Source organism: Amblyraja radiata, chromosome 2 (assembly GCF_010909765.2).
Source record: "Amblyraja radiata isolate CabotCenter1 chromosome 2, sAmbRad1.1.pri, whole genome shotgun sequence".
In the NCBI taxonomy this organism is placed as follows: domain Eukaryota; kingdom Metazoa; phylum Chordata; class Chondrichthyes; order Rajiformes; family Rajidae; genus Amblyraja; species Amblyraja radiata.
In genome coordinates, this window is record NC_045957.1 from 56,326,112 (window position 1) to 56,351,130 (window position 25,019).

The following is a 25,019-nucleotide window of genomic DNA, read 5'->3' on the forward strand; positions in this document are numbered from 1 at the left end:
GTATTCCAAGAGTTTCCAGCAGCAAATGTACTTTTACCAAGATCCCTCTTCTCTGCAACACTCCCCTGCCATTCACTGTGAAGGTCTTCCCTGGTTTGACTTCCCTAAATGCAACATTTATCTGTATTCAACCCCATTAATCATTCCACTGCCCTTTTGCCCGGCATATCAAAATCTTGTAATTTTTGATAACCATCTTCGCTATCAACCTCTTTTGTGTCATCTGCAAACTTCTAATCATGCCTTCTACTTTCTCATCCAAATTGTTGCTATAAACCTCAAACAGCAATAGGCCCAGCACTGATTCTTGAAGCACTCTACTAGTTACATGCCTCCAGCCTGAAAAAAACAGCCTTCCACCCTCTCTCTGCTTCCATCCATGTAGCCAATTCTTTATCCAGTCAACTAACTCTTCCTTGATCCCGTGAAATCTATCCTTCCAGAGAAACCTACCACGTGGAAACTTGTCAAATTAGCCTCACAGTTCAACTCAATGGATTTGTATTTCAATTGTCTGACTTTACCAGAATTCCATTGGTCATTCTGATAATGACCACGTGTTGCGTGTCATTTGTTCCACGTGTCTTGATATTAAAAACTGAGTAAATTACTATTATTGAGACTTTGTTGAATCACCCTAAATATTTGCCATTTTTCACTGATATATAATTTCCTCTATTATATACTCATGCCACTCATTCCTTGCAATATATTTGTATCATGGGAGAAAGGAGTTGGAAAACATCCCTAGATGTTGGAGTCATACTCAGCTCTTGGATGTAGGGTTATTTGGAGAGTTAAAAGTTGTTGAGCAGAATAGATTTTCTGGCAAATTGAGGAAACTGAATTTCTTGGAGACAGTTTCAGCAAATAAGCAGAAATGGAAGACCTATCTGAGATTAAAAGAGATAGTAAGACTAAGAATACAAGTATTATTTCTCTGTTGCATGTTGAAATCAGAAACCAACTATTAAATTAAACATGCCTGGAACTCCTCTGTGAACCTATAGTTCTTTCGAGCTAACTATTTAAAACATAATCAATTTAGCCTTTCAATAGGAAAGTTGAATTGAATTTAATACCAAAAATACTTACCCTTTAGATGGCCTACAGCTCTGGGGAATTAGAGGCTCCATAAGCCAGCTTTTATTGAACTCACAGTAATGCTGAACATACCACAATATTATCCACAGTAGCGTTATTATCCACAGAACTAGAATGAATTCTGGAAAAGCAATTGTGAATAAAAATAACAAATTTTAAACATCTGGTCACACATCATAATTTCTCCAATTTCTTCCTCTTATTTGATTTTTGCTTTACTTTTATTTCAGACTGGTATGCTGGAATATGTAATTTATATTTTTTTGTTTGCTGCTTGCCTCTGCGATGTGAGAAGTAATGCCTGGAATTTGTAGCCAACGTTGAGGCCAACTTTTAAAAGCATTTTCAGCATGAAGACCAAGACATATTAACAGATTCATGCCTCTGACAGCTTAATCATACCCAGATGAGATAACATATCTCAGATCTTCCTGTTTAAATACTCAAATAACAAGGAAAGGAGTTTCTAATTCTATGTAAAACGTCCCTTAGAATAGATGAAAGATAATGCTCAGTGGTATTTTTATTCTTTTTTGAGATCTTGGTATTGTTGCCAACATTCACCTTTATTGCCCTTCTCTAACTGCCCTTGAGAAGGTGGCCATCCATCTATCGATGGTACTACCAGAGTAATAAGGATGGTAAGGAGTTCCAGCATTTGAACTCGGTGACAATGAGGAATGGCAATGATTTTTCCATTCAGGAAATAATTTGTGATTTGGAGAACCTGCGGGTAATGGTGTTCCCAGAGCCTAATGTTATTCTTTTTGGTAAAAGGCATGGGTTTGAGAATGCCGTTGGATTACTCTTGGTGAATAACTACTCTGCATCTTGTTATGGATAGTGTAGAGATTCTTGTGAATGTTGGAACTGCATACATCCAAACATGTAGAGAGTACTTAATTGCATTCCTTACTTGTGCATAGTGGATGTTAGGGTAGCAGAAAGTGATCCTCTGACTACCCTCATAGCCACAGTGCCTGGTCCTGCTTAGTTTCTGGTCAATAATATCCTCCAGGAATTTTGTGGTGAGGTACTCTGTAATGGTAATGCTATTAAATGTTGGGGATAGCTGGTTAAACTCTCTCTTGTTGGAGAGGGTTACTGGCACTTTTACTGGCACTTTTGTGATGCAAGTGTTAGTTGCCAATCAGCCCATGCCTGAAATGTTTCTTCTTATATCAGTTTAGGAGGGTTTTTTAAGGATCTATCCCTTGCTTGGCAATAGAGGAACAATGACTGCAATGTTAGACAAAGGAAGCTCATACATAAAGGATTAAACTGCCTTGCCATTGTAATATGCAAAAACTGCACAAGGAAGTGGATGACATGATATTTACTATATATAGCCCACATTTCAAAAGGTTTTTTCCACTTTAATGAATTTTCCAAATGCAAGTTTCTAAGAAGCTGTAAAACCCAGTTTTCTGCCTGTGTACAGATACATGGGTTGTGTTTAGATTTTAAACAATGTAACAGCTTCCCACATATGGACAATTTTAAAAAGCTGTTTTCAATTTTTGAAAGCAATGTGAAAATTGTTGGTATTGGAAAAAAAACACATCGCTACGTGCTCATCTGGCAGTAGCTTCTTGTCCCTGCCCTTGTTTGCCATAGTCAAAACAATCAATGCAGGCATTCTGCTAAATAACAGGAATTACTGCACTAGCCAAGCACGTTCAGATCCCTCAGGGCTTCTGCTGTATACTGGATCCTATTTCTGATAAGAGTCAGCTGGTGGCGAGCATCAGAAACTTGCTTCAAATCTCGTGCTTTCCATAACAGAGAGTTATTTTTCAGATCACATTATAAGCTCCAGGTCAGCTGACAATGATAGCACTGCATTAACATTGCATGGGTTTGCAAACGCCACTGAAATAGATCCTTTAGAATTCCATGCAGCTACTTGCCTTTTCCAACATAATTGTGTGCACACCTCATTAAGCCGCCATTAAGACAACGCACATAAATAATTCATCAAACCTCTCACAACCATGCAAACTTTTAGTTTAGTTTAGAGATACATCATGGAAACAGGCCCTTCGGCCCACCGAGACCGCGCTGACCAATGCTCCCCGCACATTAGCACTATCCTAGACACTAGGAACAATTTACTATTTTTATCAAGGCCAAATTAACCAACAAACCTGTACGTCTTTGGAGTGTGGGAGGAACCCTGAGCACCCGGAGAAAACCCACGCACGTTACCGGGAGAACATTCAAACTTTATATAGACAGTAACCATAGTCAGGGTCTCTGGCGCTGTACGGCAGCAACTCTACCGCTGCGCCATCGTCCCGCCCGACTTAGTTGGTTTGAGTATTATACCCATGTTCCTCTACCAACTTCCTGACAATCTCTTGTGCTTCTGTGTTTTATTCACTTAATAATAAACAAGAACGTCTAGTGCAGCAGAGTGAAAAGTGGTGTGGGGCAATATCAGTCTGGGGGTCCTTCATGGGGAAATGTATCAGTGGGGCGTCTAAGAATTTTGGGGAGTCTGGGGTAAAGAGTCAGAAGTCAAGGATGGAATCTAGGTTTACAAGCGAGGTGGGTTTTTACTCAGGGCTGGACCCAGGGAGTAGGGATCTAGGCTAGACACCATGTGCTGGGAAGTGGGAGATTTGATGAGTATCAGGAGCGGGGATTAGTTAAGTAACTAGGGCAATGGATAAGATTTGGGTTTCCATCAGGATTCATGGGATATATTTACATTGTTGGCAGGGCATTTGCAGGGTGGAGGGGGAGTCTTGGATTATGGGCAGCTGAGTGCATGAGTAGGGGATTATGTAAAAGCCCTGGAAATACCTCCAAGAGCCTTGGATGGGTTCAAAACATCAAAGGATCTGGGTGGGGTGAAGGATTAATTAATTGCCGCATTATGGGAGAAGCCTAAAGAATCAAGTTAAGCAAGGGAATTATTTTACAGGGACTTGTTTTCATGAAGTATGCTTGCCCCAATATTTCCTTTCAAGAATGTTGCTCCAAAAGGAACACTGCACAGGAAAAAATGCCATCCCATGTGTGACTGATGCAGGAGATGTAAGGTTATCTCAATCCTGGAATGGTTGGCATGGCATGAGAAACTCAATGCTACACAAATGAATTTCTCAGCATATGAATCAAACGCCTGAAATAATGTCAGTGAATCGAGGAGGCCAAGTAAAGCACTAAACCAACATCATCCCAATAATTCTCTTTCATTAAGTTGTAACAACATTGCACTTACATAGTAATTGAAGATAAATAGCACGGCACTTCACCAAAGCCATAAAGGAAACAATTGCTGAGCCAATGAATGAATGAAGCAAGAATTGGCCAAAGAGATGAGGTGAAATGGGAGGAAGGAGATGGAATTCAGAGAAATCGCACTGTGACAGATTTGTACAGGAAACAAAATATTTTCTTGATGTGGTACGGGGTGCTCCTTGTATCTTGAGTTAGAGCACCCTACTGGCTCTGAGCAAGATGGACTCAGCTCTGTAACTATACATGCTTTCTTTTCCTTTGAGGATTTAATATAAGAAATCATTCAGAAAGGGTTTAATTTTGTAGTAATGAACATGTGGTTTGTTGACAGTGTAACCTATGAATTGCAAAAACTATATGATTTTCTGCAAATGCAACTGTAGATGTGAGAGTCTTCAGCTTCACTATAGAATTTAAGGTTGGAAGGAAACAAATTTCAGAACCTATTTCCAGCATTTTAGCAGACTACAGAGTTGCATTATAAAACTGGAACATTATGAAGTGATTTGCAGGATCAGCGACTTATTAATAGTTAAAACAGGAGAATATTGTTGATGTAGAAATGAAGAACTGCAGATACTGATTCATAAAAATTGTTACAAAAGTATTGTTGATAATGGTGTCTGTGTTTTATGATATATATATAGAGGTGCTCTGGAACTTACTGTTTCTGGACTTTTCCAAAATGCAGATATACAGGGTTTGACACATTTTCTCTAGCTGGAATCCTCACCAAGTTAAATGAAATCTCATTGCACAATTTCCTTTCCCAGGACTTTAGCACTCTGGTAGCCTTTCTTAGTTTTATTTACTTTAGAGATACAGCATTTAAACAGGCCCTTCGGTCCACCATGTCCGTGCCAACCAGTGTACACTAGTTCTATCTTGCACACGAGGGACAATTTTATAGAAGCCAATTAACCTACAGACCTGCACATCTTTGGAATTTGGGTGGAAACTAGAGCACCTGGAGAAAAACCATGCAGTTACAAGGGGAATATACAAACTTCATACAGACAGGACCCATAGTCAGGATCAAACCCGGGTCTCTGGTGCTGTAAGGCAGCAACTCTACCACTGTGCCACTGTGCCACACTCCTGTAATTTGCAAGTTTTTGTTCGCCAAACTGCTTATCACATAACAACAATGCTACCTTATCTTGATTGCTCCTAGATTTATCTAATTATCAAATAAATTACACTGCACAGATTTTTATTTTATTCAGTAGATTTTATTACTGGTCTTGGTTCACATTACAGGATAAAACTGACAGGTTAGAGTAAGGGCTGCTTCAAATGTAACAATGAATAAAGAGAGTGTAATCTCACTGGCGGTCCCATGCTTGTCCTGAGATCCAAGGAACATGCCAAGATTTCTAAATTTGTGTTGATAGCCTCTGAATACATCATTTTATAAAATATTAATCACCAGTCTCCACTTACTTGTACTGCAACCTTAGTACATGCTTCCACTTTACTACACATTTAGCATTAACCCATTGAATGCTGGCTTCCTTTCCTTCTTACATTCTGAAATCTGTTTTTTCACAATTTTGACACACGCATAAAGTCTGGGTGTAAATGTGATATCATTAAGATTGCAACAAATTTAGCACGGATTCGTTTTTACTTTGGCACATGGCCTAGTAGAAAACACCCCTTAAAGGAGATGAAAGTAACAACATGCATTAGCTAACAGAAGGAATTATGTCAGAGGATAGACACAAAATGCTGGAGTAACACAGGAAGCAGAGCAGAATCAAAACACTTATTTTTCAATAAGTTTTGGGAACTTGATTTAGTTACTGATTTTAGTAACAAACTACTGGATAGACGCAGCAGTTCAGGCAGCAACTGTGGAAGGGATGGACAGACAACTTCAGATCAGGACCCTTTCTCAGATTGGTGGAATGGGGGGGGGGGGGACAATGCTTAAATAAAGAGGTGGGGTGGGGCAAAGCCTGGCATGTGATCGGTGGATACAGGTGACTGGGGTGATTGGCAGATGGTTCTTGTGTTGTGAAGTGTCCCACTAACTTGTAGCAGCAAAGATCACATCCACTGCACTATATGCTGAGGACTGAAAATTTGCAACATATCAATAAAGAATGTTACACTGTATCTGTGTTACACAGGAAAACCTGAGAACGCTGCTCAATGAATCTCGCATTCAATAGTTCTATTTTTTATGTGCTTTCTATAAACAGCGTTATGTTACAATGATCCACAATGGTGTTCTTCAAAAAGAGGGCATGGAATAATTTCTAGGCACTATGGGAAAAACAAAGTTCTACATGAATGCTAGGAGATAAGAGGAAGGTATTGCTATAGGTGCTTTGACGAGAGACTTTATAAGAATCTCTTTTGAGCAACACCTCTCATGAAATTATCCAAAAGGGGAAAATTGTAAAAAGTATAAATTAAGACAAACCTTTCTGATAAAAGGGTAGATATTATTTATATAATTTATGTGGGCCAAAGGACTTATCCCTGTGCTGTACTGTTCTATATACCTGTACAAATTGCACATTATAACGTGAGCAGTTCATTCCTTAGACATTGGATTAAATCTCAGTGATTTACAAAGCCAATCAGACAAGTTCGTATAATGTTGATATCATATGTTGACAGAAAGCAGATTAAAAAAAAAACATTACTTCCATTTAAAATAAATTGCTGATATACCACTATCAATTTCTTCACCAATATCTACCTTCTTGTATCTTGTGCATTTATTTATTCCAAACTTCTTCCAACAGATCGCTGAATTGTACATAAATCTTAATTGCAAAACAATGCAACACGATCATCAAATCAAGTCATGTTTACTGTCAATTGCACACATATGGTGAGGTGCAGGTACTATTAGAGACACGTAGATTCAGAAAATTGCAAATGCATAAATTGGGCTTGAATTGTACCTAATATATTCATAAATTATACAAAACTGAAAAAAAGGACTGTGCAAAAATTAAGATATCCGTGCAAAAAGTCCATGGTAGTGAGAGAGGGGGACCATCGAGTTCCTTGCCGAGGTAGGATTAGAATTACACAGGTCTGTTCAAGAACTGATTGTTGTAGAAATGTATATGTTCCTGAACATGATGGTGTGGGTTTTCAGGCTTCTGTACCTCATGCCCGATGGTAACAGCAAGAAGAGGGCTTGGCCCTGATGGAGGAGATCTTTGATGATAGATGTGAAGAACTCCTATTGATTTTTGGGGATATGAAGAAATTATATTGATTTTCTTAGAGTCATTGAGTGATACAGTGTGGAAACAAGCCCTTCAACCCAACTTGCCCACACCGGCCAACATGTCCCAGCTACACTAGTCCCACCTGCCTGCGCTTGGTCCATATCCCTCCAAACTTGTCCTATCCGTGTATCTGTCTAACTGTTTCTTAAACGTTGGGATAGTCCCAGCCTCAACTACCTCCTCTGGCAGCTTGTTCCCTACACCCACCACCCTTTGTGTGAAAAAGTTACCCCTCAGATTCCTTTTAAATCTTTTCCCCTTCACCTTGAACCTATGTCTTCTAGTCCTCAATTCCCCTATTCTGGGCGAGACATTCTGTGCATCAACCCGATCTATTCCTCTCATGATTTTATGGACCTCTATAAGATCACCCCTCATCCTCTTGCTCTCCAAGGAATAGAGACCCAGCCTACTCAACCTCTCCCTATAACTCCGACTCTCTAGTCCTGGCAACATGCTCATAAAACTTCTCTGAACCCTTTCAAACTTGACAATATCTTTCCTATAAAATGGTGCCCAGAACTACAGATGTTAAGCTCACCGGCCTATAGTTCCCAGAATTTTCCCTGCAGCCCTTGAAAAGAGGCACAACATTTGCCACCCTCCAGTCTTCTGGCACCTCTCCTGTATTTAAGGACGGCCCTTAAATTTCAACCAGGGCTGCCACAATTTCCGCTCTAATTTCCCACAATGTCCTCGGATATATCTGATCAGGCACTGGAGATTTGTCTACCTTCATATACGAAAGTACCTTCAGTACTTCTTCGACTGTAACACTGACTGCTCTCAATTCACTTCCATTGACTGCCCCCAAGTTTCTCTGTCCTAATCTCTTTCTCCTCAGTAAATACAGAGGAGAAATAGTAATTGAGGACCTTGTCCATCTCCTGTGGCTCCACACAGAGCTGACCGCTTTGATTCCTTAGAGGTCCCACTCTCTCTCTAGTTACCCTTTTCCCCCATGTATTTATAAAATATTTTGGGATTGTCCTTAATGCTACCCGCCAGAGCTATCTCCTGGTCCCTTTTCGCCCTTCTGATTTCCTCTTCTTTAGTTTTATATGTCAAATTGCCGACTTTACTCATCCTGATCAGCTGGTTACCATTTATTATCAAAAAGAGAGTCAGAGGCCATTGAACATAAGAACAGAAGAAAATAGGAGCAGGAGAAATCCACTTGGTCACTCAAGCCTGGCCCACCATTCAATATAATCATGACAGATCTGTACTGGTCTCGTCAGTTTTCCACAGCCCTCAATTTCTCAATCTTTCAAATATTTATCTATCTCCACCTTAAATATATCTACTGATCTGGTTTCTAACAGCCTTGGGTCAGAACATTCCAGAGATTCTGCACCCTCTGAAATCAGATATTTCTGCACATCAGAAGATTTAAATGACTCACTTCTTATCTTGTGACTATGTCCCCTTCTTTGATACACTTTTGTTTAGGAATTTAGAATCAGAGAGTTAAGAATTGTCAGGCAAATTAGTGGATCAGAAGATTAATCTTAATTTTGGGCTCAGAGCCCATATCCAGTGGTTTATCCACATAACTCAACTGTGATTCTGAGCTCCTTTGAATTCCCAAACGTAATCTTTGCCATGGGTGGCTGTGACTTCAGCTGCTGAGACCCTATGACGTGACATTATGTATAAAACTTCTGCCTCTCCCCCTCTCCTTAGGATGCTATTTACACCCAGACCAATCTTTTGATCATCTATCCCAATGTCCTTTAATGTTTCTGTATCACTTTTACTTTGTTCATTCATATTTCAGTGGGGGTATGTTAGAACAATTTCACTGAATTAAAAAGCTGTGCAAAAAGGAAAGTTGCTGTTGTTATTGTTCACAATAAAGAAAGGAGCTGAGTTACAGGGATAGGGTATGATGCTGTTGCTGGGTGTATTTGTTCAGTGTTTTGTAAGAATTTACCAGGACCATTTTCAAATCGGCTATGATGTGCACATTAATCTCATCTGCTCTCATGGATGGGGTTTGCATGTGCACCTGTTCGACTACTAAGTTTACCTGAGGTTCTGCGTGTGCAACTTAGGATTCTAATTTAAATTACTTTATGAAGTTTTGGATGGGATTATGAAATGTTTATATTCAGATCAACTTGAACCTGGCAGCACACTCAGCTCAGTATATGTACTACACAGTGATTCTGATTTCAGTTATTTATTGTCACTGACCAGCACAGATCCAAATGCTGCATGTGAGCATGCACTCTTCCATTATCCAAGGGTGAAATTGCAACAAAATGCTGCCTGGCTATCATCAAACGCCCACACTCCTGATGTTAACTAAAATTGTTAACTAAAGAGTTAGGTAACATAAGTAATGTAGTGCTTAATTAAACAACTGAAGAGTAATGCCCCTGTCCCACTTAGGAAACCTGAACAGAAACCTCTGGAGACTTTGCGCCCCACCCAAGGTTTCCGTGCGGTTCCCGGAGGTTGCAGGTGGTTGCCGGAGGTTGCAGGTAGTGGAAGAAGGTAGGGAGACTGACAAAAACCTCCAGGATCCTCCGGGAACTGCTCGGAAACCTTGGGTGGGGCGCAAAGTCTCCAGAGGTTTCCGTTCAGGTTTCCTAAGTTTGGGAGATAGTGCTGCAGTGGAGTGTTTTGAAGGGTGGGATGATATGGAAGGAAAATACAGAAGCTGTAAAAATACATCCTAAAGCTGTGCCTTTAACAGTGGAGTAACAATCTCAAAGTCAGGTTGGTGTCCATTCACTTTGTTGACTCTACACTCAGCCCAGTAACTGCTCCTTTTGGCATTGCAAGGACCACTGATGAAATCGTGAAGTTAAATAGAGCTCTTAAAGATAGCGGAGTCAGGGGATATGGCAAGAAGGCAGGAATGGGGTACTGATTGTGGATGATCAGCCATGATCACAGTGAATGGCGGTGCTGGCTTGAAGGACCAAATGGCCTACTCCTGCACCTATTGCCTATTGTTTATTGAAAAGTTGTTCCGCAAGTTGAAGGCCCAGAGTGAACTTTCAGATCCCATAAAAAGATAATGGGTCACTACTCCCTGGAATCCCTCTTCCATGGACATAAAACCTTGTCCAGGCCTCTCTGGGTTGAAGCAAATCAGACAGCATCAAGCACAGTATATCATTCTTCAACTATCTCATGTCAATTGTCTTCCTACCACATCTAGCCCTTTAATACACTGAGCATTTTGCAACCCTAATCTCACGCTTTGTGCAGCCCTCCAATCTTTTCACCACATAATTAATTAATCACTAGTCTAGACCCTAACTCCTGGAACTTATTTATTTAACATCTCCTCTCCAGCTTTATTTCACATTATGCTACAAGCTTTCACACGTATAGCACCAGTAAAAATATCTAATAAATCACCATTAACGGTATAAATCTTTTTCTGTCCAACGCTTTAATCAACTGGTATCTCAGCACATTTCTCGGCAAATAAGGCAAGGGAGATTTTGATGAAGAAACGTGACAAAACTAATTAAAGAGTCTTTGAGAGAAAAATAAGAATGGAAAATGAGTTGATATATAGAATGTGGATCCAGGTGGGAGATCAATATTCAAGCTAGCTCACACCATTATCATTTACAAACAGAATGGTCTTAACATGAATACTACCTAATGTTTAGGCTCTATGGTATTGACCACATATCTTCTAGCAAATCCAACGGGCCTTATGGTGTAAACTGCAGTTGATTTCATTCCTATTCATTGTCCAATTTTAATCTGTTATGAATCATAGTCCCAGTGGGTGGATAGCTCAATAATTGAATGAAGTTCCATTCCTTCTGCTAGTGGCAACTTGCACCAGTTGTTTCTAGCTGTGCTTTTGGTGATAACAATGCTTCTGTGGCAAGTGTTAACTGTGTCTGGCAGACATAAGTTCACACAAGAAGATTCAACATCGCAAGACAATCCCACCAGTGTGTAGATGATCTGTGCAACTCAATCCTATTTACCCAATTTGATTCCATTTTCTTTAACATCCTTGCATCATTGCAGCACATTGAACTCTGCCTTTATTGAGAGATCTATGGTGTTCTGCCCCCAGCATTTTTTTCTTATGGGTTGATGCTTAAAAGCAAAATGATTGTGTCATCTCCATTTTAGAGACACCAGAGAATGTAACAGGCACATTTAACAAAATGGTTACTATTTCTAACTTTAAAAGTTCCCCAAAGGTCTGGAAAAAAGGTTATTGTATAAATGGGTTGCTTTGCACACTAAAGGGCAGTTATTACAGGATGATTTGTGCTAGTTAAATTACCTTGTGCCCCCTTCAGGTAGATACTACTTTTATTTAGTGTTCCCAAAGATCAGGGCAAATCGGTTCTCTAGACCTGGGTGTTACACAATGTTAGTTCGAAGCCAACATTGAGAAGCTCCCAATGTTGAAGTTTTTAAAATAAATGAAATGTTCAAACTTGTTGTGTTTATTGTGTATCAGATTACATTAAAAAATCCACTTTAGAAGCTCCTCTGACTGAGGGACAGATTTAGCTGTGTTTGTGTGGTTAGTGAGTGAATGTCGGCTGTGTTCCTGCTTGTCAATCATAACATCTTAGGCAAGTGGCCTTTTGCTTTGTTTTTAAACATAAAATGAAGTCTGTTTGCCCCCAGGTGGCCTTTACAATGTTCCTCTGAACCTTTGCCAAGAGCATTTTTGAAAACCGATAGCTCAGTGTGGGATCTTTTGTGGTTTACTACCAAAATAAATATGAGCAAAGTTGCTTTTAGCAGAGAAATCTGGAGATCTATCAGACTTGAGAACAAGGGGAGAAGTAATGCTTTCATGTTGTCAAGACAAAGGGCCTCCACCAAACTTCCCCTGCTACATCGCACCCCCAACAGTAAAAGTTAACAAAAAGTCCCTGGCAAATGTTTCAGAAAGCGCCTCTCGGCAAAGGCAAACATTGATGATAGTGGCTGGATCTCGAACAATGACGAGACGGAATACAGAAAGGGGAGAGAGCGAGCTCAGTAACATGGTGTCAAAACATTAACCTCTCCCTCAATGTCAGCAAAATGAAGGAGCGTGTCATCGAGTTCAGGAAGTGGGGTGGAGTACACGCCCTGGTCTACGTCAATGGTGTTGAAATGGAGATTTCAATGGAAGTCGAGAGCTTAAAATTCCTTGGCGTATATTATCATCAACAATTTATCCTGGTCCAATTACATTGATGCTGCAGCCAAGAAAGCACATCAACCCCATTATGTCTTCAGAAGACTGAGGAAATTGTCTTCAGAAGACTGAGGAAATTTAGCATGTCTCCAATCATTCTTACCAATTTCTACAAATGAACAACAGAACGCATCCTATCCAGATGCATCACAGCTTGGCAATTACAGATTGCAAGGTATTGCAGAAAGCTGTGGATGTGGCCCAGTCCATCGCTCAAACTAGTCTCCCCCACATTGACTCCAACCACACTTTGCGCTCCCTCTGGAAAGCAGCCAACATAATTAAGGACCACTCACATTCCAGTCATTCCTTCTTCTCTCCTCTCACATTGTGCAGAAAATACAAAAGCTTGAAAGCACGTACCACTCGATTCAAGATCAGCTTGTTCCCACTCTTATCAGGCAACAAAGTGACAATAATAAACCAATACCATTAATTCACTATGGCCTTCAATGTGCTAGGACACTTTTTGACAATTTAAAAAAGGCTTGTTTGAAGATTAGGAACTCAGACCTGGCACAAATCCCATTATCTTCAAACTATTATAGCTATATTCTCATGAGACTGGGCAACCAAAGCAGCTTTTCAAAGCACTGGAGAGATACCATCCACAGTGTACCCGCTAGGTCTTTCCTATTCACTGGAAGGATAAGTGAACCAATGACAGTGAGTCCTTCCAGGCCAACGTCTCACTGAGGCCCTAGGGACACTCAGTGACCAGTGGGGTGCCGCAAGGATCAGTGCAGGGACCCCAGTTATTTACTATATATATTAACGATTTAGACAAGGGAATTAAATGTGACATCTCCAAGTTTGCAGATGACACAAAGCTGGGTGGCAGTGTGACCTGCAAGGAGGATGATATAAGGCTGCAGGGTGACTTGGATATGTTGGGTGAGTGGGCAGATGCAGTATAATATGGATAAATGTGAGGTTATCCACTTTGGTGGCAAGAACAGGAAGGCAGATTATTATCTGAATGGTGTCAGATTAGGAAAAGGGGAGGTATGACGAGACCATGGTGTGCTTGTACATCAGTCACTGAAAGTAAGCATGTAGGTACAGGAGGCAGCGAAGAAAGCCAATGGCCTTCATTACGAGAGGATTTGGGTTTAGGAGCAAGGAGGTCCTATTGCAGTTGTACAGGTCCCAGGTGAGACCACACCTGGAGTATTGTGTGCAGTTTCGGGCTTTTAATTTGAGGAAGGACACTATTGCTATTGAGGTAGTGCAGCGTAGATTCATCAGGTTAATTGCCGGGATAGTGGGACTGACATATGATGAAAGAATGTGTCGACTGGACTTGTATTCACTGGAATTTAGAAGGATGAGAGGGAATCATAGAAGCATATACAATTCTTAAAGGATTGGACAGGCTAGATGCAGGAAAATTGTTCCCGATGTTGGGGGAGTCCAGAACCAGGGGTCACAGTTTAAGAATAATGGGGTAGGCCATTTAGGACTGAGACGAGGAAAAACCTTTTCACCCAGAGAGTTGTGAATCTGTGGAATTCTCAGCCACAGATGGCAGTGGAGGCCAATTCACTGGATGTTTTCAAGAGAGAGTTAGATTTAGCTCTTAGGGCTAAAGGAATCAAGGGATATGGGGAATAAGCAGGAACGGGGTACTGATTTTGGATGATCAGCCATGATCATATTGCATGGTGGTGCAGGCTCGAAGGGGCGAATGACCTACTCCTGCACTTATTTTCTGTGTTCCTATGTTTCATAAGTTTATATGTGATAGGAGCAGAGTTAGGCCATTCGGCTCATGAAGTCTACTCTGCCATTCAATCATGGCTGATCTATCTTTCCCTCTTAACTCCATTCTCCTGCCTTCTCCTCATGACTCCTGACACCCAGGGTAATCATGAATTTATCTATCTCTGCCTTACAAATTTCCATTGAAGACCCCCACAACCTTCTGTGGCAATGAATTCCACAGATTCATCACCCTCTGCCTAAAGAAATTCCTCCTCATCTCCTTCCTGAAGGAACGTCCTTTAATTCTGAGGCTATGACCGCTGGTCCTAGACTCTCCCATTAGGAGAAACATCCTCTCCACATCCACTTTATCTACCTTTCACTATTCTGTAAGCTACAATAAGGTCTCCCCTCATCCTTCTAAACTCCAGCGAGTAGAGGCCCAGTGCGGATTGTGGGAGATTTCAATTTTCCACACATAGACTGGGAAACACATTCTGTAAAAGGGCTGGATGGTTTGGAGTTTGTAAAATGTGTGCTGGATAGTTTTTTGCAGCAATACATAGAGGTACCTACTAGAGAAGGGGCAGTGCTGGACCTCCTGTTAAAGTGTGATTAATCCACACTTATGTGACCCAGTGCAAAAGCACATGAAATTCATGCACTCATCTTACACTCCTGATTTTGACACTCATTTAGCGTAATCCATGTTATTTATGCCTTAGCACATATTCATGGAGTCCAATTTCATGAGTGTCTCTGTTAAAATTCGTAAAGGGTAATTTTCTCTGGGTACAACCATAAGAAGGGCCAAGCCTAAGCAGAAAGAAGATTGAAAGCAACAATTTATCCACAGATTTGTTTCCCTGCCATAAGTATGCAGCTGGAAATGATCTCCATAGAATTATACAATTTTCACATTTATTATCGAATAGCATTGTATTGAAATGTTTGAAATAACATCATGTAGCTTTTGTATATTTTAAATATATTTTACAAAAATATTTGCATGTATATCTATTAAAATTGATCAAAAATTTGCAAAATACATTCTTAATTGGATGCAAGTTGCAAAATTACTGACCAACAACAGCTTAAAGGTGAATTGGATAATGGAGTGAGCTCCACTGTACTGTGTCTTTTCATTGACAGTGATTATACATTCAGTGATTTTGTTGATTACAGAATTCCAGTGCTGACCATAGGGTACGGCTTGACCTGGGTTTGTGGGACAAATTCAGTGAACTTGCTACAAAGTGCATTATCAAAATAGTGGAATTCGCTAAACGGTTGCCTGGCTTCACAAGTTTGACCATTGCAGATCAGATCACACTTCTCAAAGCTGCCTGCTTGGACATCTTGGTGAGTACACAATCAGCAAATGGATTTATCCCCATAATACTATCTGCTCTTAAAATTTTGCAATTTTGTTGTCAAAACCAGCTGAGAACATTGTGTGATCTTGGACACTGATGCATGGGGTGAGCTCAGTCACCTTCTCGTTGCACTTTAAAGGGCCTGTCCCACTGCAGCGACCTAATTCGCGAGTTTAGAATAGTTTTCCCTCAACTGATACTCGCAGCTGGGTTGACACGAGATCCTAGGAGGTCTTTGTAACTCTCCTTCATGCTCGAGAGTAGTCCCTGCGTACTCGCGGCCTCAACTAGGTCGCGGCGATATTTTCAACATGCTGAAAAATGCACGCGAGTAAAAAAAGGTCGCCATGGAAAAAAAAAGATATTTTTTTACTCATAGGTTTAGTCGAGGTAGGTCGTAGTAGGTCGTAATGCTATCGTAGGTAGTCGAAGGCAATCGAAGGTAAGCAAAGGTAGTCGAAGGTAAAGCTTGTTGAGAATAAAAAGGTAAGTAAACCGACCGGTATTGTTAAATGCCCGCTAAACCTTATTAAAAGTTGTATGGCTTCTTAAAAGTGTCTCCACTCCTTCTCCCCCCCTTCTCCCCCCTTCTCTCCCCTTCTCTCCCCCGCTCTCCCCTCCCCCCCCCTCTCCGCGCTCTCTAAAGGACTTACCGTAACTGTGTCAGCCGTCTTTTACCTTCCTGTTCATCGCGGGTGTGAATTTCAAACAGCGCTCCCCCGCTTTCCCTGGCCCCCGCCTTTGCTGTGTGTTTGTGTGTGTAGACGGTTGATCCGGCTCGCGGTTTCATCGCTGACGGTCGATCCAGCTCGAGGTTTTTCAGGCGAGTGCCCTCAAGCTTGAAGGTCAAAGACAGTTGCTGAAAAGTCGCGTTAGTGGGACAGGCCCTTAACACTGCTCAGCTCACAAGTTCTCTCAAATAACTGCCTCTGATTTATAAATATTTAATGACGTTGCCTTCCAGTGGTTAAAATTAGTACAATTCATATTTCCCAATGGAAGCTGCTTTTAATGGATCCTGCGGAAATAGGCCCTTTGGGATGTCATGTTGCAGCTGTACAAAACATTAGTTAGAGTGCTGTATACAATAGTGATCGGCACACTACAGGAAGGAGGTACAGAACAAATGCACCAGATGCTGCCTGGAATGGAGGTCTGTCATTATACTAAGAGTTTGGATAGACTGAGTTTATGCTCATTTGGAACATTGGAGGCTGAGGCGTGACCGTATAGAGGTTTATAAAATTGTGAGGGGCATAGATTGAGTAGATAGATTGAGTAGATAGTCAGAGGCAGTGGTGTCTTGAACTAAAGGGCACAAGTTTAAGGTGAGTACAGATCAATTTAATGTCTGAAGGGTACATTTTCTACACAAAGCGTTGGTGGTTTAGCTGGATCCAGCTGACAGAAGAGATAGTGAAGATACAATTACATTGTTTAAAAGGTGTTTGTACAGATACTTCAGAGGAAAGTCCTGGAAGGATACAGGTCTAATGCAGGGAAATGGGATTAGCGTAGAAGGGCATCATGGTCTCTTTACTGTGCTGTGATTCTATGATGATAGTTTAGATTAGTTTAATTTAGTTTAGAGATACAGCGTTGAAACAGGCTCTTCGGCGTACCGAGTCTGTGCTGATCAGCAATCACCCAAACACTAGTACTATTCTACACATTTGTTTAGTTTAGTTTATTGTCACGTGTGGTACAGAGAAAAGCTTTTGTTGCATGCCAAAGCAGTCAGCAGAAAGACAATATATGATTACAATCGAGCCATCACAGTGTACAGATACATGATGAAGGAAATAAAGTGAATAACGTTTAGTGCAAGATAATGTCCAGTAAAGTCCATGCAATGATAATCCGAGGGTCTCCAATTAGGTAGATTGTAGCTCAGGACTGCTCTCTCGTTGTTAGTAGAATGGTTCAGTTGTCTGATAACAGCTGGGAAGAAACTGTCCTTGCATCTGGAGGTGTGTGTTTCCTATACCCTTTTCTATACCTCGTGCCTGATGGGAGAAGGGAGAAGAGGGGGTGGCCAGGATGTGACTCGTCCTTGATTATGCTGGTGGCCTTGCCAAGGTACAAATCTACACATCTTTGGAATGTGGGAGGAAACCAGAGCACGCGGAGGAAACCCATGCAGTCGCAGGGAGAACGTACAAACTGTGTACGGACAGCACCTGTAGTCGGGATCAAACCTGAGTCTCTGGCACTGTAAAGCAGCAACTCTACCTCTGTGCCACTGCGCAATGTGATCTCGAAATGAATTTAGATCTATGCCACAACTATAAACTAAACACCAGCCAGCTCTCTCAAAATGATCTCCAACTCTGCATGGGAAATTTGATGAGAACAGAGGCTTGTTATTTGGCCCTTGATGGAATTAGTGACTGCAGCAGACTCCATGCACGGAAGTCCTATGTAGATCTAAAGCTGATGATGTTTATCAGCTGCTAACTCTGGAAACCATTCAGTATCTTCAGTTGTTTTTGATTAATAAAATGAATTGACTGAGCTATTTGAATCTTGTCATTTATGTATAATTCTCTGGAGCCATGGCTTCAACAGATAATTCCCTGCTGCCTGGGTCATTCTTGCCAGCAGCTTTGGCTAGCCCCAGTTAAATCATATGCCTATATCAGATGAATGAATTGATATAAGATTAAAGTATTTTCTCAAAAGATTTTATGCTTTACGAGTTCTATTTTTTTTCCAATATCTCTGTTTTATTGCTTTTATAAAAATCCATGTGTTCATTTGTTGAATCCAGACTCCGATGAATGAACATACAACTTCCATTAGATTATTACTAGCCTACTTGTTCTTTCAATTGACCATGGACGGGCATGACAGAAGATTTTAAACGTGAAATTTATTTTTTTTAAATTTCAAATATCAAATAGTCATTCCATATTAGCTGAAAAAGATATTTGAACTTGATATAACCTTTCCACAATTTATTCTGCCCAGTATATCACCAAACACAAAATGAAATGTTTACACTGTTTTTTAAGTTTTTGTCCATTCCTTCATATTGATTTATGGTATTTGCTTTCCAATCAAAGCTGTGGTCTGGTAAATTGCATTCAGGTGGCCTTGGTCAATCTGGCAACACTTTTGCTCTTCAGCAATAATCTCTCCAGCCACTTGACTAAAAACAAACTTGGCCAAGAACTATCTAAGCACTCCCTGCAGGTTAGTAGCAGTGATTTCATTGAACAAACAAGCCATTAAATACCCAATTCACCTAAAGTAAACATTGTAGACATCTCCACACTAATAAAAACAGTAACAGGACATGGCAGGAAGCACTGGAATACAAATAGCAGTGCAGCAGCAAGGCTTCAGATCACTGTACATCCTTCTTCAACATTATATTGGGAACACATATAAACCATGTCAAAGCAAAACTGGCAACGTCTATAGCAATATTGGGAAAACCAAGACACATTCTGGACTACAAATCATTACATACTCTGTATAATACACTCATATTGCCATATCTGAGTTACTGTGTGGAGATATGGGGTGACACCTACAAAACTAACCTACAGCCTTTATGCACATTACAAAAAAGAGCAATAAGAATTATCAATAACGTTGGATATCTTGAACATACCAATTTATTATTCTTAAAGTCACATGCACTGAAGTTCACCAATCTGGTTAAATTTAAGACTACAAATCATGTACAAAGCAAGAAATAATTTACTTCCAGGAAATATACAAAAACTGTTTATGGAAACACAGGGTGGGTATAATTTGAGAGGGGAACATAATTTAAAAAAACTCAATGTCAGAACAACTCTTAAAAGTATGTGCATAGCAATCTGTGGGGTGAATTTGTGGAATGGTCTGGAACAGGAGATAAAACAGCACAAACATAATTCAGTTTAAAAAGATGTACAAAAACACTTTTTTTATAGGATATTGGTATGAGGATAGGTGATTGTGAGTGGGATATTTGTTATACTGATTGTATTGGTAAGGGTGATTATAGGGTGATGGGTTGTATATATGACTAAGAGATACTGTATAGTATATGAGGTTCTTTTCTTTTTTTCTCTCTTTTTTTGTATGGCTGTAAATATTTGATTAGTGTATAAATGTAAATAAATTGGTTTACATATAGCTGCTGGTGTACATATGGTGTACATGTAGCTGCTAAATTTGTATAAGATAATTATAAGCAGTTGAATAAGGGGTGGGAATTAATAGGCTTTGGCTTCTTCCTGCTCCTTTTCGGACACATACAATTTCATTTATTTATAGATATTATTTATGACACTTTATAATTATTCTTGTTTTGTTTTTTTGTATGCTGTTTCACACTTGCTTTTTATTCTTTTATTCTGTTCGAAATAAAGAATTAAATTAAATTTTAAATAAATTAAATTAAATTAATTAAATTAAATTAAAAAACACCCACTATTGAGCAGTCTATTGGGGGCAATCAAATGAACAATTTCATAAATTAGTGTTCCTTGATGTCTTCTACTGATCCTGCAGTTTATTCACTTGGGTATTGATTGAGTCAGAAAATATAATCTAGTTTTAAACTATTACATGAATCTGGCGTGATCTTTCATAGCTCACCAGCAACAACTACTGATAATTCAATTTGATAGTGAGACTGTTGTGGAGAGTTGTGTTCACCTTATTCTTCAATGAGAAACACCAACTTGCACTTATAAAGTGTTTTTGATATAGTAACATATTTTGGTACTTCACAAGTGCATCAACAAACAAACTTGACACAGGGATACATCTTCTTGCATTTGAGGCATCCGAAGTCTGCAGCAGGGTGATGCCATCCGGTTCGACATCCGTAGGTGCCAGCCCTAAAAAGGCCGCAAGCTCCGGGTTGGCGCCAAGCTGCGGCGCTGCTGCTGTCTGTTTGTTGTCGTGCGCCTGACTGAGGCCAGTTAACAGGGCTCACCACGGGGAGGTCGACAATATGAGCCCCACAAGGATACATAAAAAGTTATGTGTGAAGATAATTCAAAGTGTTGTCAAGTAATTAAATTTAAAAGAGTCACATGTGCAGGCGTGAGGGTTCAAGATGCAGATTTTTAAAGAGGAAATTCCAGATTTGAATATTATCATGGTTTGGCCAAATTTGAGATAGAGTCAAGGAATCATGTCTTACAGCATGGGACAGGCCCTTCGGCCAAATTTGCCCACACCAGCCAACATATCCCATCCACACTTGTCTCACCTGCCTGCGTTTGGCTCATATCCCTCTAACCTGTCCTATCCATGTACCTGTTTAAATGTTTCTCAAACTTTGCGATAGTACTTGCCTCAACTACCTCCTCTGGCAGCTCGTTCTCTGCGCCTACTAACCTTTGCATGAAAAAGTTACCCCTCAGATACCTATTAAATATTTTCCCCCTCACTTTTAACCTATGTCCTCTGATTCTCAATTCCCTTACTTTTGCAAGAGACTCTGCATCTACCCAATCTATTCCTCTCATGATTTTATACACTTCTATAAGATCACCCCTCACCCTCCTGTGCTCCAAGAAATAGAGTCCTAGCCTACTCAACCTCTCCCTGTAACTTAGGCCCTTAAGTCCTGGCAACATCCTCGTAAAACTTCTATGCACCCTTTCCAGCTTAACAACATATTTTCGATAACATAGTGCCCAAAACTAAACACAATACTCTAAATGTGCCCTCATCAACATCTTATACAACTGTAACATGATCTCCCATCTTCTATACTCAATGCTCTGACTGATGGCGGCCAATGTGCCAAAAGCCTTTTTGACCACCTAATCCACCTGTGATCCCACTTTCAGATTTCAGCAGACCATATCTGTGTGTGCGTGTGCATAAATATCTCAGATGTTTGCAGAACAGAAGATCAGGGGTGGCCGGGAAGGGGGGAATTTGAAAATAAGAATGAGATTTATGAAATTTAGGTGTTACATAACCAGAAGCCAATGTGGACACAGAGGTGAAGATTTAAAGGAACTCAGAGAGTTAGAAAGTGGGTAGTGAGGTTTTAAAAGGATTCAAGTGATTGGTAGATAGAACAATGGAGGCCAGCCAGGAATGTCAGAATGGTTAAATTGGTGGTAACAATCATATAAACTCCATGTGTAAGATGTGTGCAACTGGCATCTTAACCATTGAGATTTAAAATGAACTGAGTAGTCTGTGGGTGTTTTTAGGCAAGCACAAACATATAGGGACATAATGATAGAAGTAATTCAGTCCCTCAATTCTGTCCTGGTATTTTATTGCAAACCCAAAACCTGTACAGATTTACAACAAAATTCAGATTCAGATTCAGATTCAACTTTAATTGTCATTGTCCGTGTACAGTACAGAGACAACAAAATGCATTTAGCATCTCCCTGGAAGAGCGACATAGCATATGATTTGAATAAATATTTACATTAGCATATATACAGACATAGTGTTTTTCCTGTGGGAGGAGTGTCCGGGGGTGGGGTGATTGGCAGTCACTGAGGTACGTTGTTGAGTAGAGTGACAGCCGCCGGGAAGAAGCTGTTCCTGGACCTGCTGGTCCGGCAACGGAGAGACCTGTAGCGCCTCCCGGATGGTAGGAGGGTAAACAGTCCATGGTTGGGGTGAGAGCAGTCCTTGGCGATGCTGAGCGCCCTCCGCAGACAACGCTTGCTTTGGACAGACTCAATGGAGGGGAGCGAGGAACCGGTGATGCGTTTTAGCAATTTTCACCACCCTCTGCAATGCCTTCCGGTCGGAGACAGAGCAGTTGCCATACCATACTGTGATACAGTTGGTAAGGATGCTCTCGATGGTGCAGCGGTAGAAGTTCACCAGGATCTGAGGAGACAGATGGACCTTCTTCAGTCTCCTCAGGAAGAAGAGACGCTGGTGAGCCTTCTTGATCAGAGTTGAGGTATTGTGGGTCCAAGAGAGGTCATCGGAGATGTTAACACCCAGGAACCTGAAGCTAGAAACACGTTCCACCTCCGTCCCGTTAATGTGGATGGGGGTGTGCGTGCCGCCCCTGGACTTCCTGAAGTCTACAATGAGCTCCTTGGTCTTCTTGGAGTTAAGGGCCAGGTTGTTGTCAGCGCACCATGCTGCTAAGTGCTGGACCTCCTCCCTGTAGGCCGACTCATCGTTGTTGCTGATGAGGCCAATCACCGTTGTACCATCTGCATACTTGATGATGGTGTTAGTACCATGTACAGGTGTGCAGTCATAGGTGAAGAGGGAGTAGAGGAGGGGGCTCAGCACACAGCCCTGTGGAACGCCGGTGTTCAGGGTGAGGGTTGAAGAGGTGTGCTTGTCTAACCTAACAGACTGTGGTCTGTTGGTTAGAAAGTCCGGTATCCAGTTGCAGAGGGAGGGATCGATGCCCAGGTTACCGAGTTTGGTGATCAGTTTAGATGGTATAATGGTGTTGAATGCTGAGCTGTAATCGATGAACAGCAAGCAACAGCAGCAAAACACCAAGAAATTTGCGGTGACCGTTCATCACTGTTGCAGCAACAAGCCACCATGGAGAATTTCCAGTGGGTCTACAAAATACAAATCCCATTATGAACATGTGGGAATCTTGTAATTGCTATGCTGGTGCAGCACTCACTTTCTAGTTTACATCCGATAAACGGGAGAGATAACTCATCGCCAACTTGGACCAACATGGTGATACGGCAATAGCTGACAACAGTAAACGCTGACAACCCAACTCCTTGGTTTTAAGGTTTTAAACTATTATTGCAGTTCTAAATTATAATTTTTCATATCTCTGAACAAGATCAAAAATATATCCTCATTATAAATTCAATTTTATTATTATTAGTACCAACAGATGAAAAATTGACACCGTATTTTTGAGTATAGAGTGGGTTACATTACCTTAGAACTGATGCTATTTAATTATTGTTTATTAAGATTTGAATGGAATTTGCCTTTTGAAGGAAAATAAATAGCGTACTTGAGCTAAAAGCATTATTAAACAGATGTTGAATATAGCCCTTTCATGTTATGAATATTAGATACAATTATGGTTTAGATTGGGGACCCATGATTACCTATGCATTTGAGAAGAGGTTTTGCAGTCAAAGATGCTTGCGAGGCACTGCACCATGCCCCAATTTTCTAGAAGTGGCGGGAGTATCCCAAGGAGCTGCGGCCCACAGACTGAGGCCTCCCCGGTCGGCCCGACACCCGCCAGAGACTAGAACCTGCCCAGAAGACCCAGCTTGCTTGCTATGGATCGAGGACTGGGAACCTACCTGGAGGCCCAGTTCGCCCACCCGGAGTGGAAGTCAGTCCGAGGGCTGGTAAGCAGATCGGCTGTGGGAGGGAGTGCACTATCTCGATGAGGGAGTGGGCCGCTGGAGGCCCAACAGCAGGCTGGGGCTCAGCACAACCAGGCGCCGAACCAAGAGGCTGAGCACGTGGAGTGGACGTGGCCCGCAGTGGTGGAGCAGTTGCGGAGGACACCACGGCAACGCTTGGCCTGGCCGGGACTTTGAACTTGTTGAAATGGCGCCGGCATTATATGCAAAAGGAATTTCACTATGTAATGTCTAATTATATATATGACAATAAATATCCATTGAACTATGAGCATGGATTCCATCTTTTGGCTCTCAACTTCCTTGCAATAAAAGTGATCATTCCATTATCCTTTTTAATAATTTCAATAAGACCACCATTATCCCAGTGTCGAAGAATAACAAGGCCTCGTGCCTAAACGACTACCGTCCGGTGGCCTTAACATCCATCATCATGAAATGTATTGAGAGGCTGGTTATGGATTGCATTAAATCCAGTCTACTCAGTGGCCTTGACCCACTGCAGTTTGCCTACTGCCACAGCAGGTCCACGGACGATGCCATTGCCCTAGCCTTACACTCTTCCCTCGAACACTTGGATAAGAGAGACACCTACGTCAGACTCCTATTCATAGGCTTTCGCTCTGCCATTAATACCATTGTACCAACCAAGCTAAGCACCAAACCTGCGGGACTTGGTGTCAGTATTAATTTTCTGCAACTGGATCTTCGACTTCCTGACCATCAGACCGCAAGCATAGGGGACAAATCATCCTTTACGATAATCCTCGACATGGATGCTCCACAAGGATGTGTTCTCAGCCTCCTTCTTTACTCCTTGTAGACCCAT

General features: G+C 41.1%; 1 protein-coding gene across 4 annotated transcripts in view; it reads left to right on the forward strand.

Annotated features, from left to right (window-relative positions):
- rarb (retinoic acid receptor beta) overlaps window positions 1-25,019 on the forward strand; it is a 124,639-nt gene that overhangs the window by 64,547 nt on the left and 35,073 nt on the right. For 3 of the 4 annotated variants that reach the window (XM_033046969.1, XM_033046942.1, XM_033046951.1), the window contains one exon: window positions 15,691-15,867. The exons of the other annotated variant lie outside the window; for it this stretch is intronic. In XM_033046969.1, coding sequence (XP_032902860.1) covers window positions 15,691-15,867 — 177 coding nt within the window. The remainder of the gene's footprint in view (window positions 1-15,690; window positions 15,868-25,019) is intronic. 4 annotated transcript variants of the gene reach the window in all.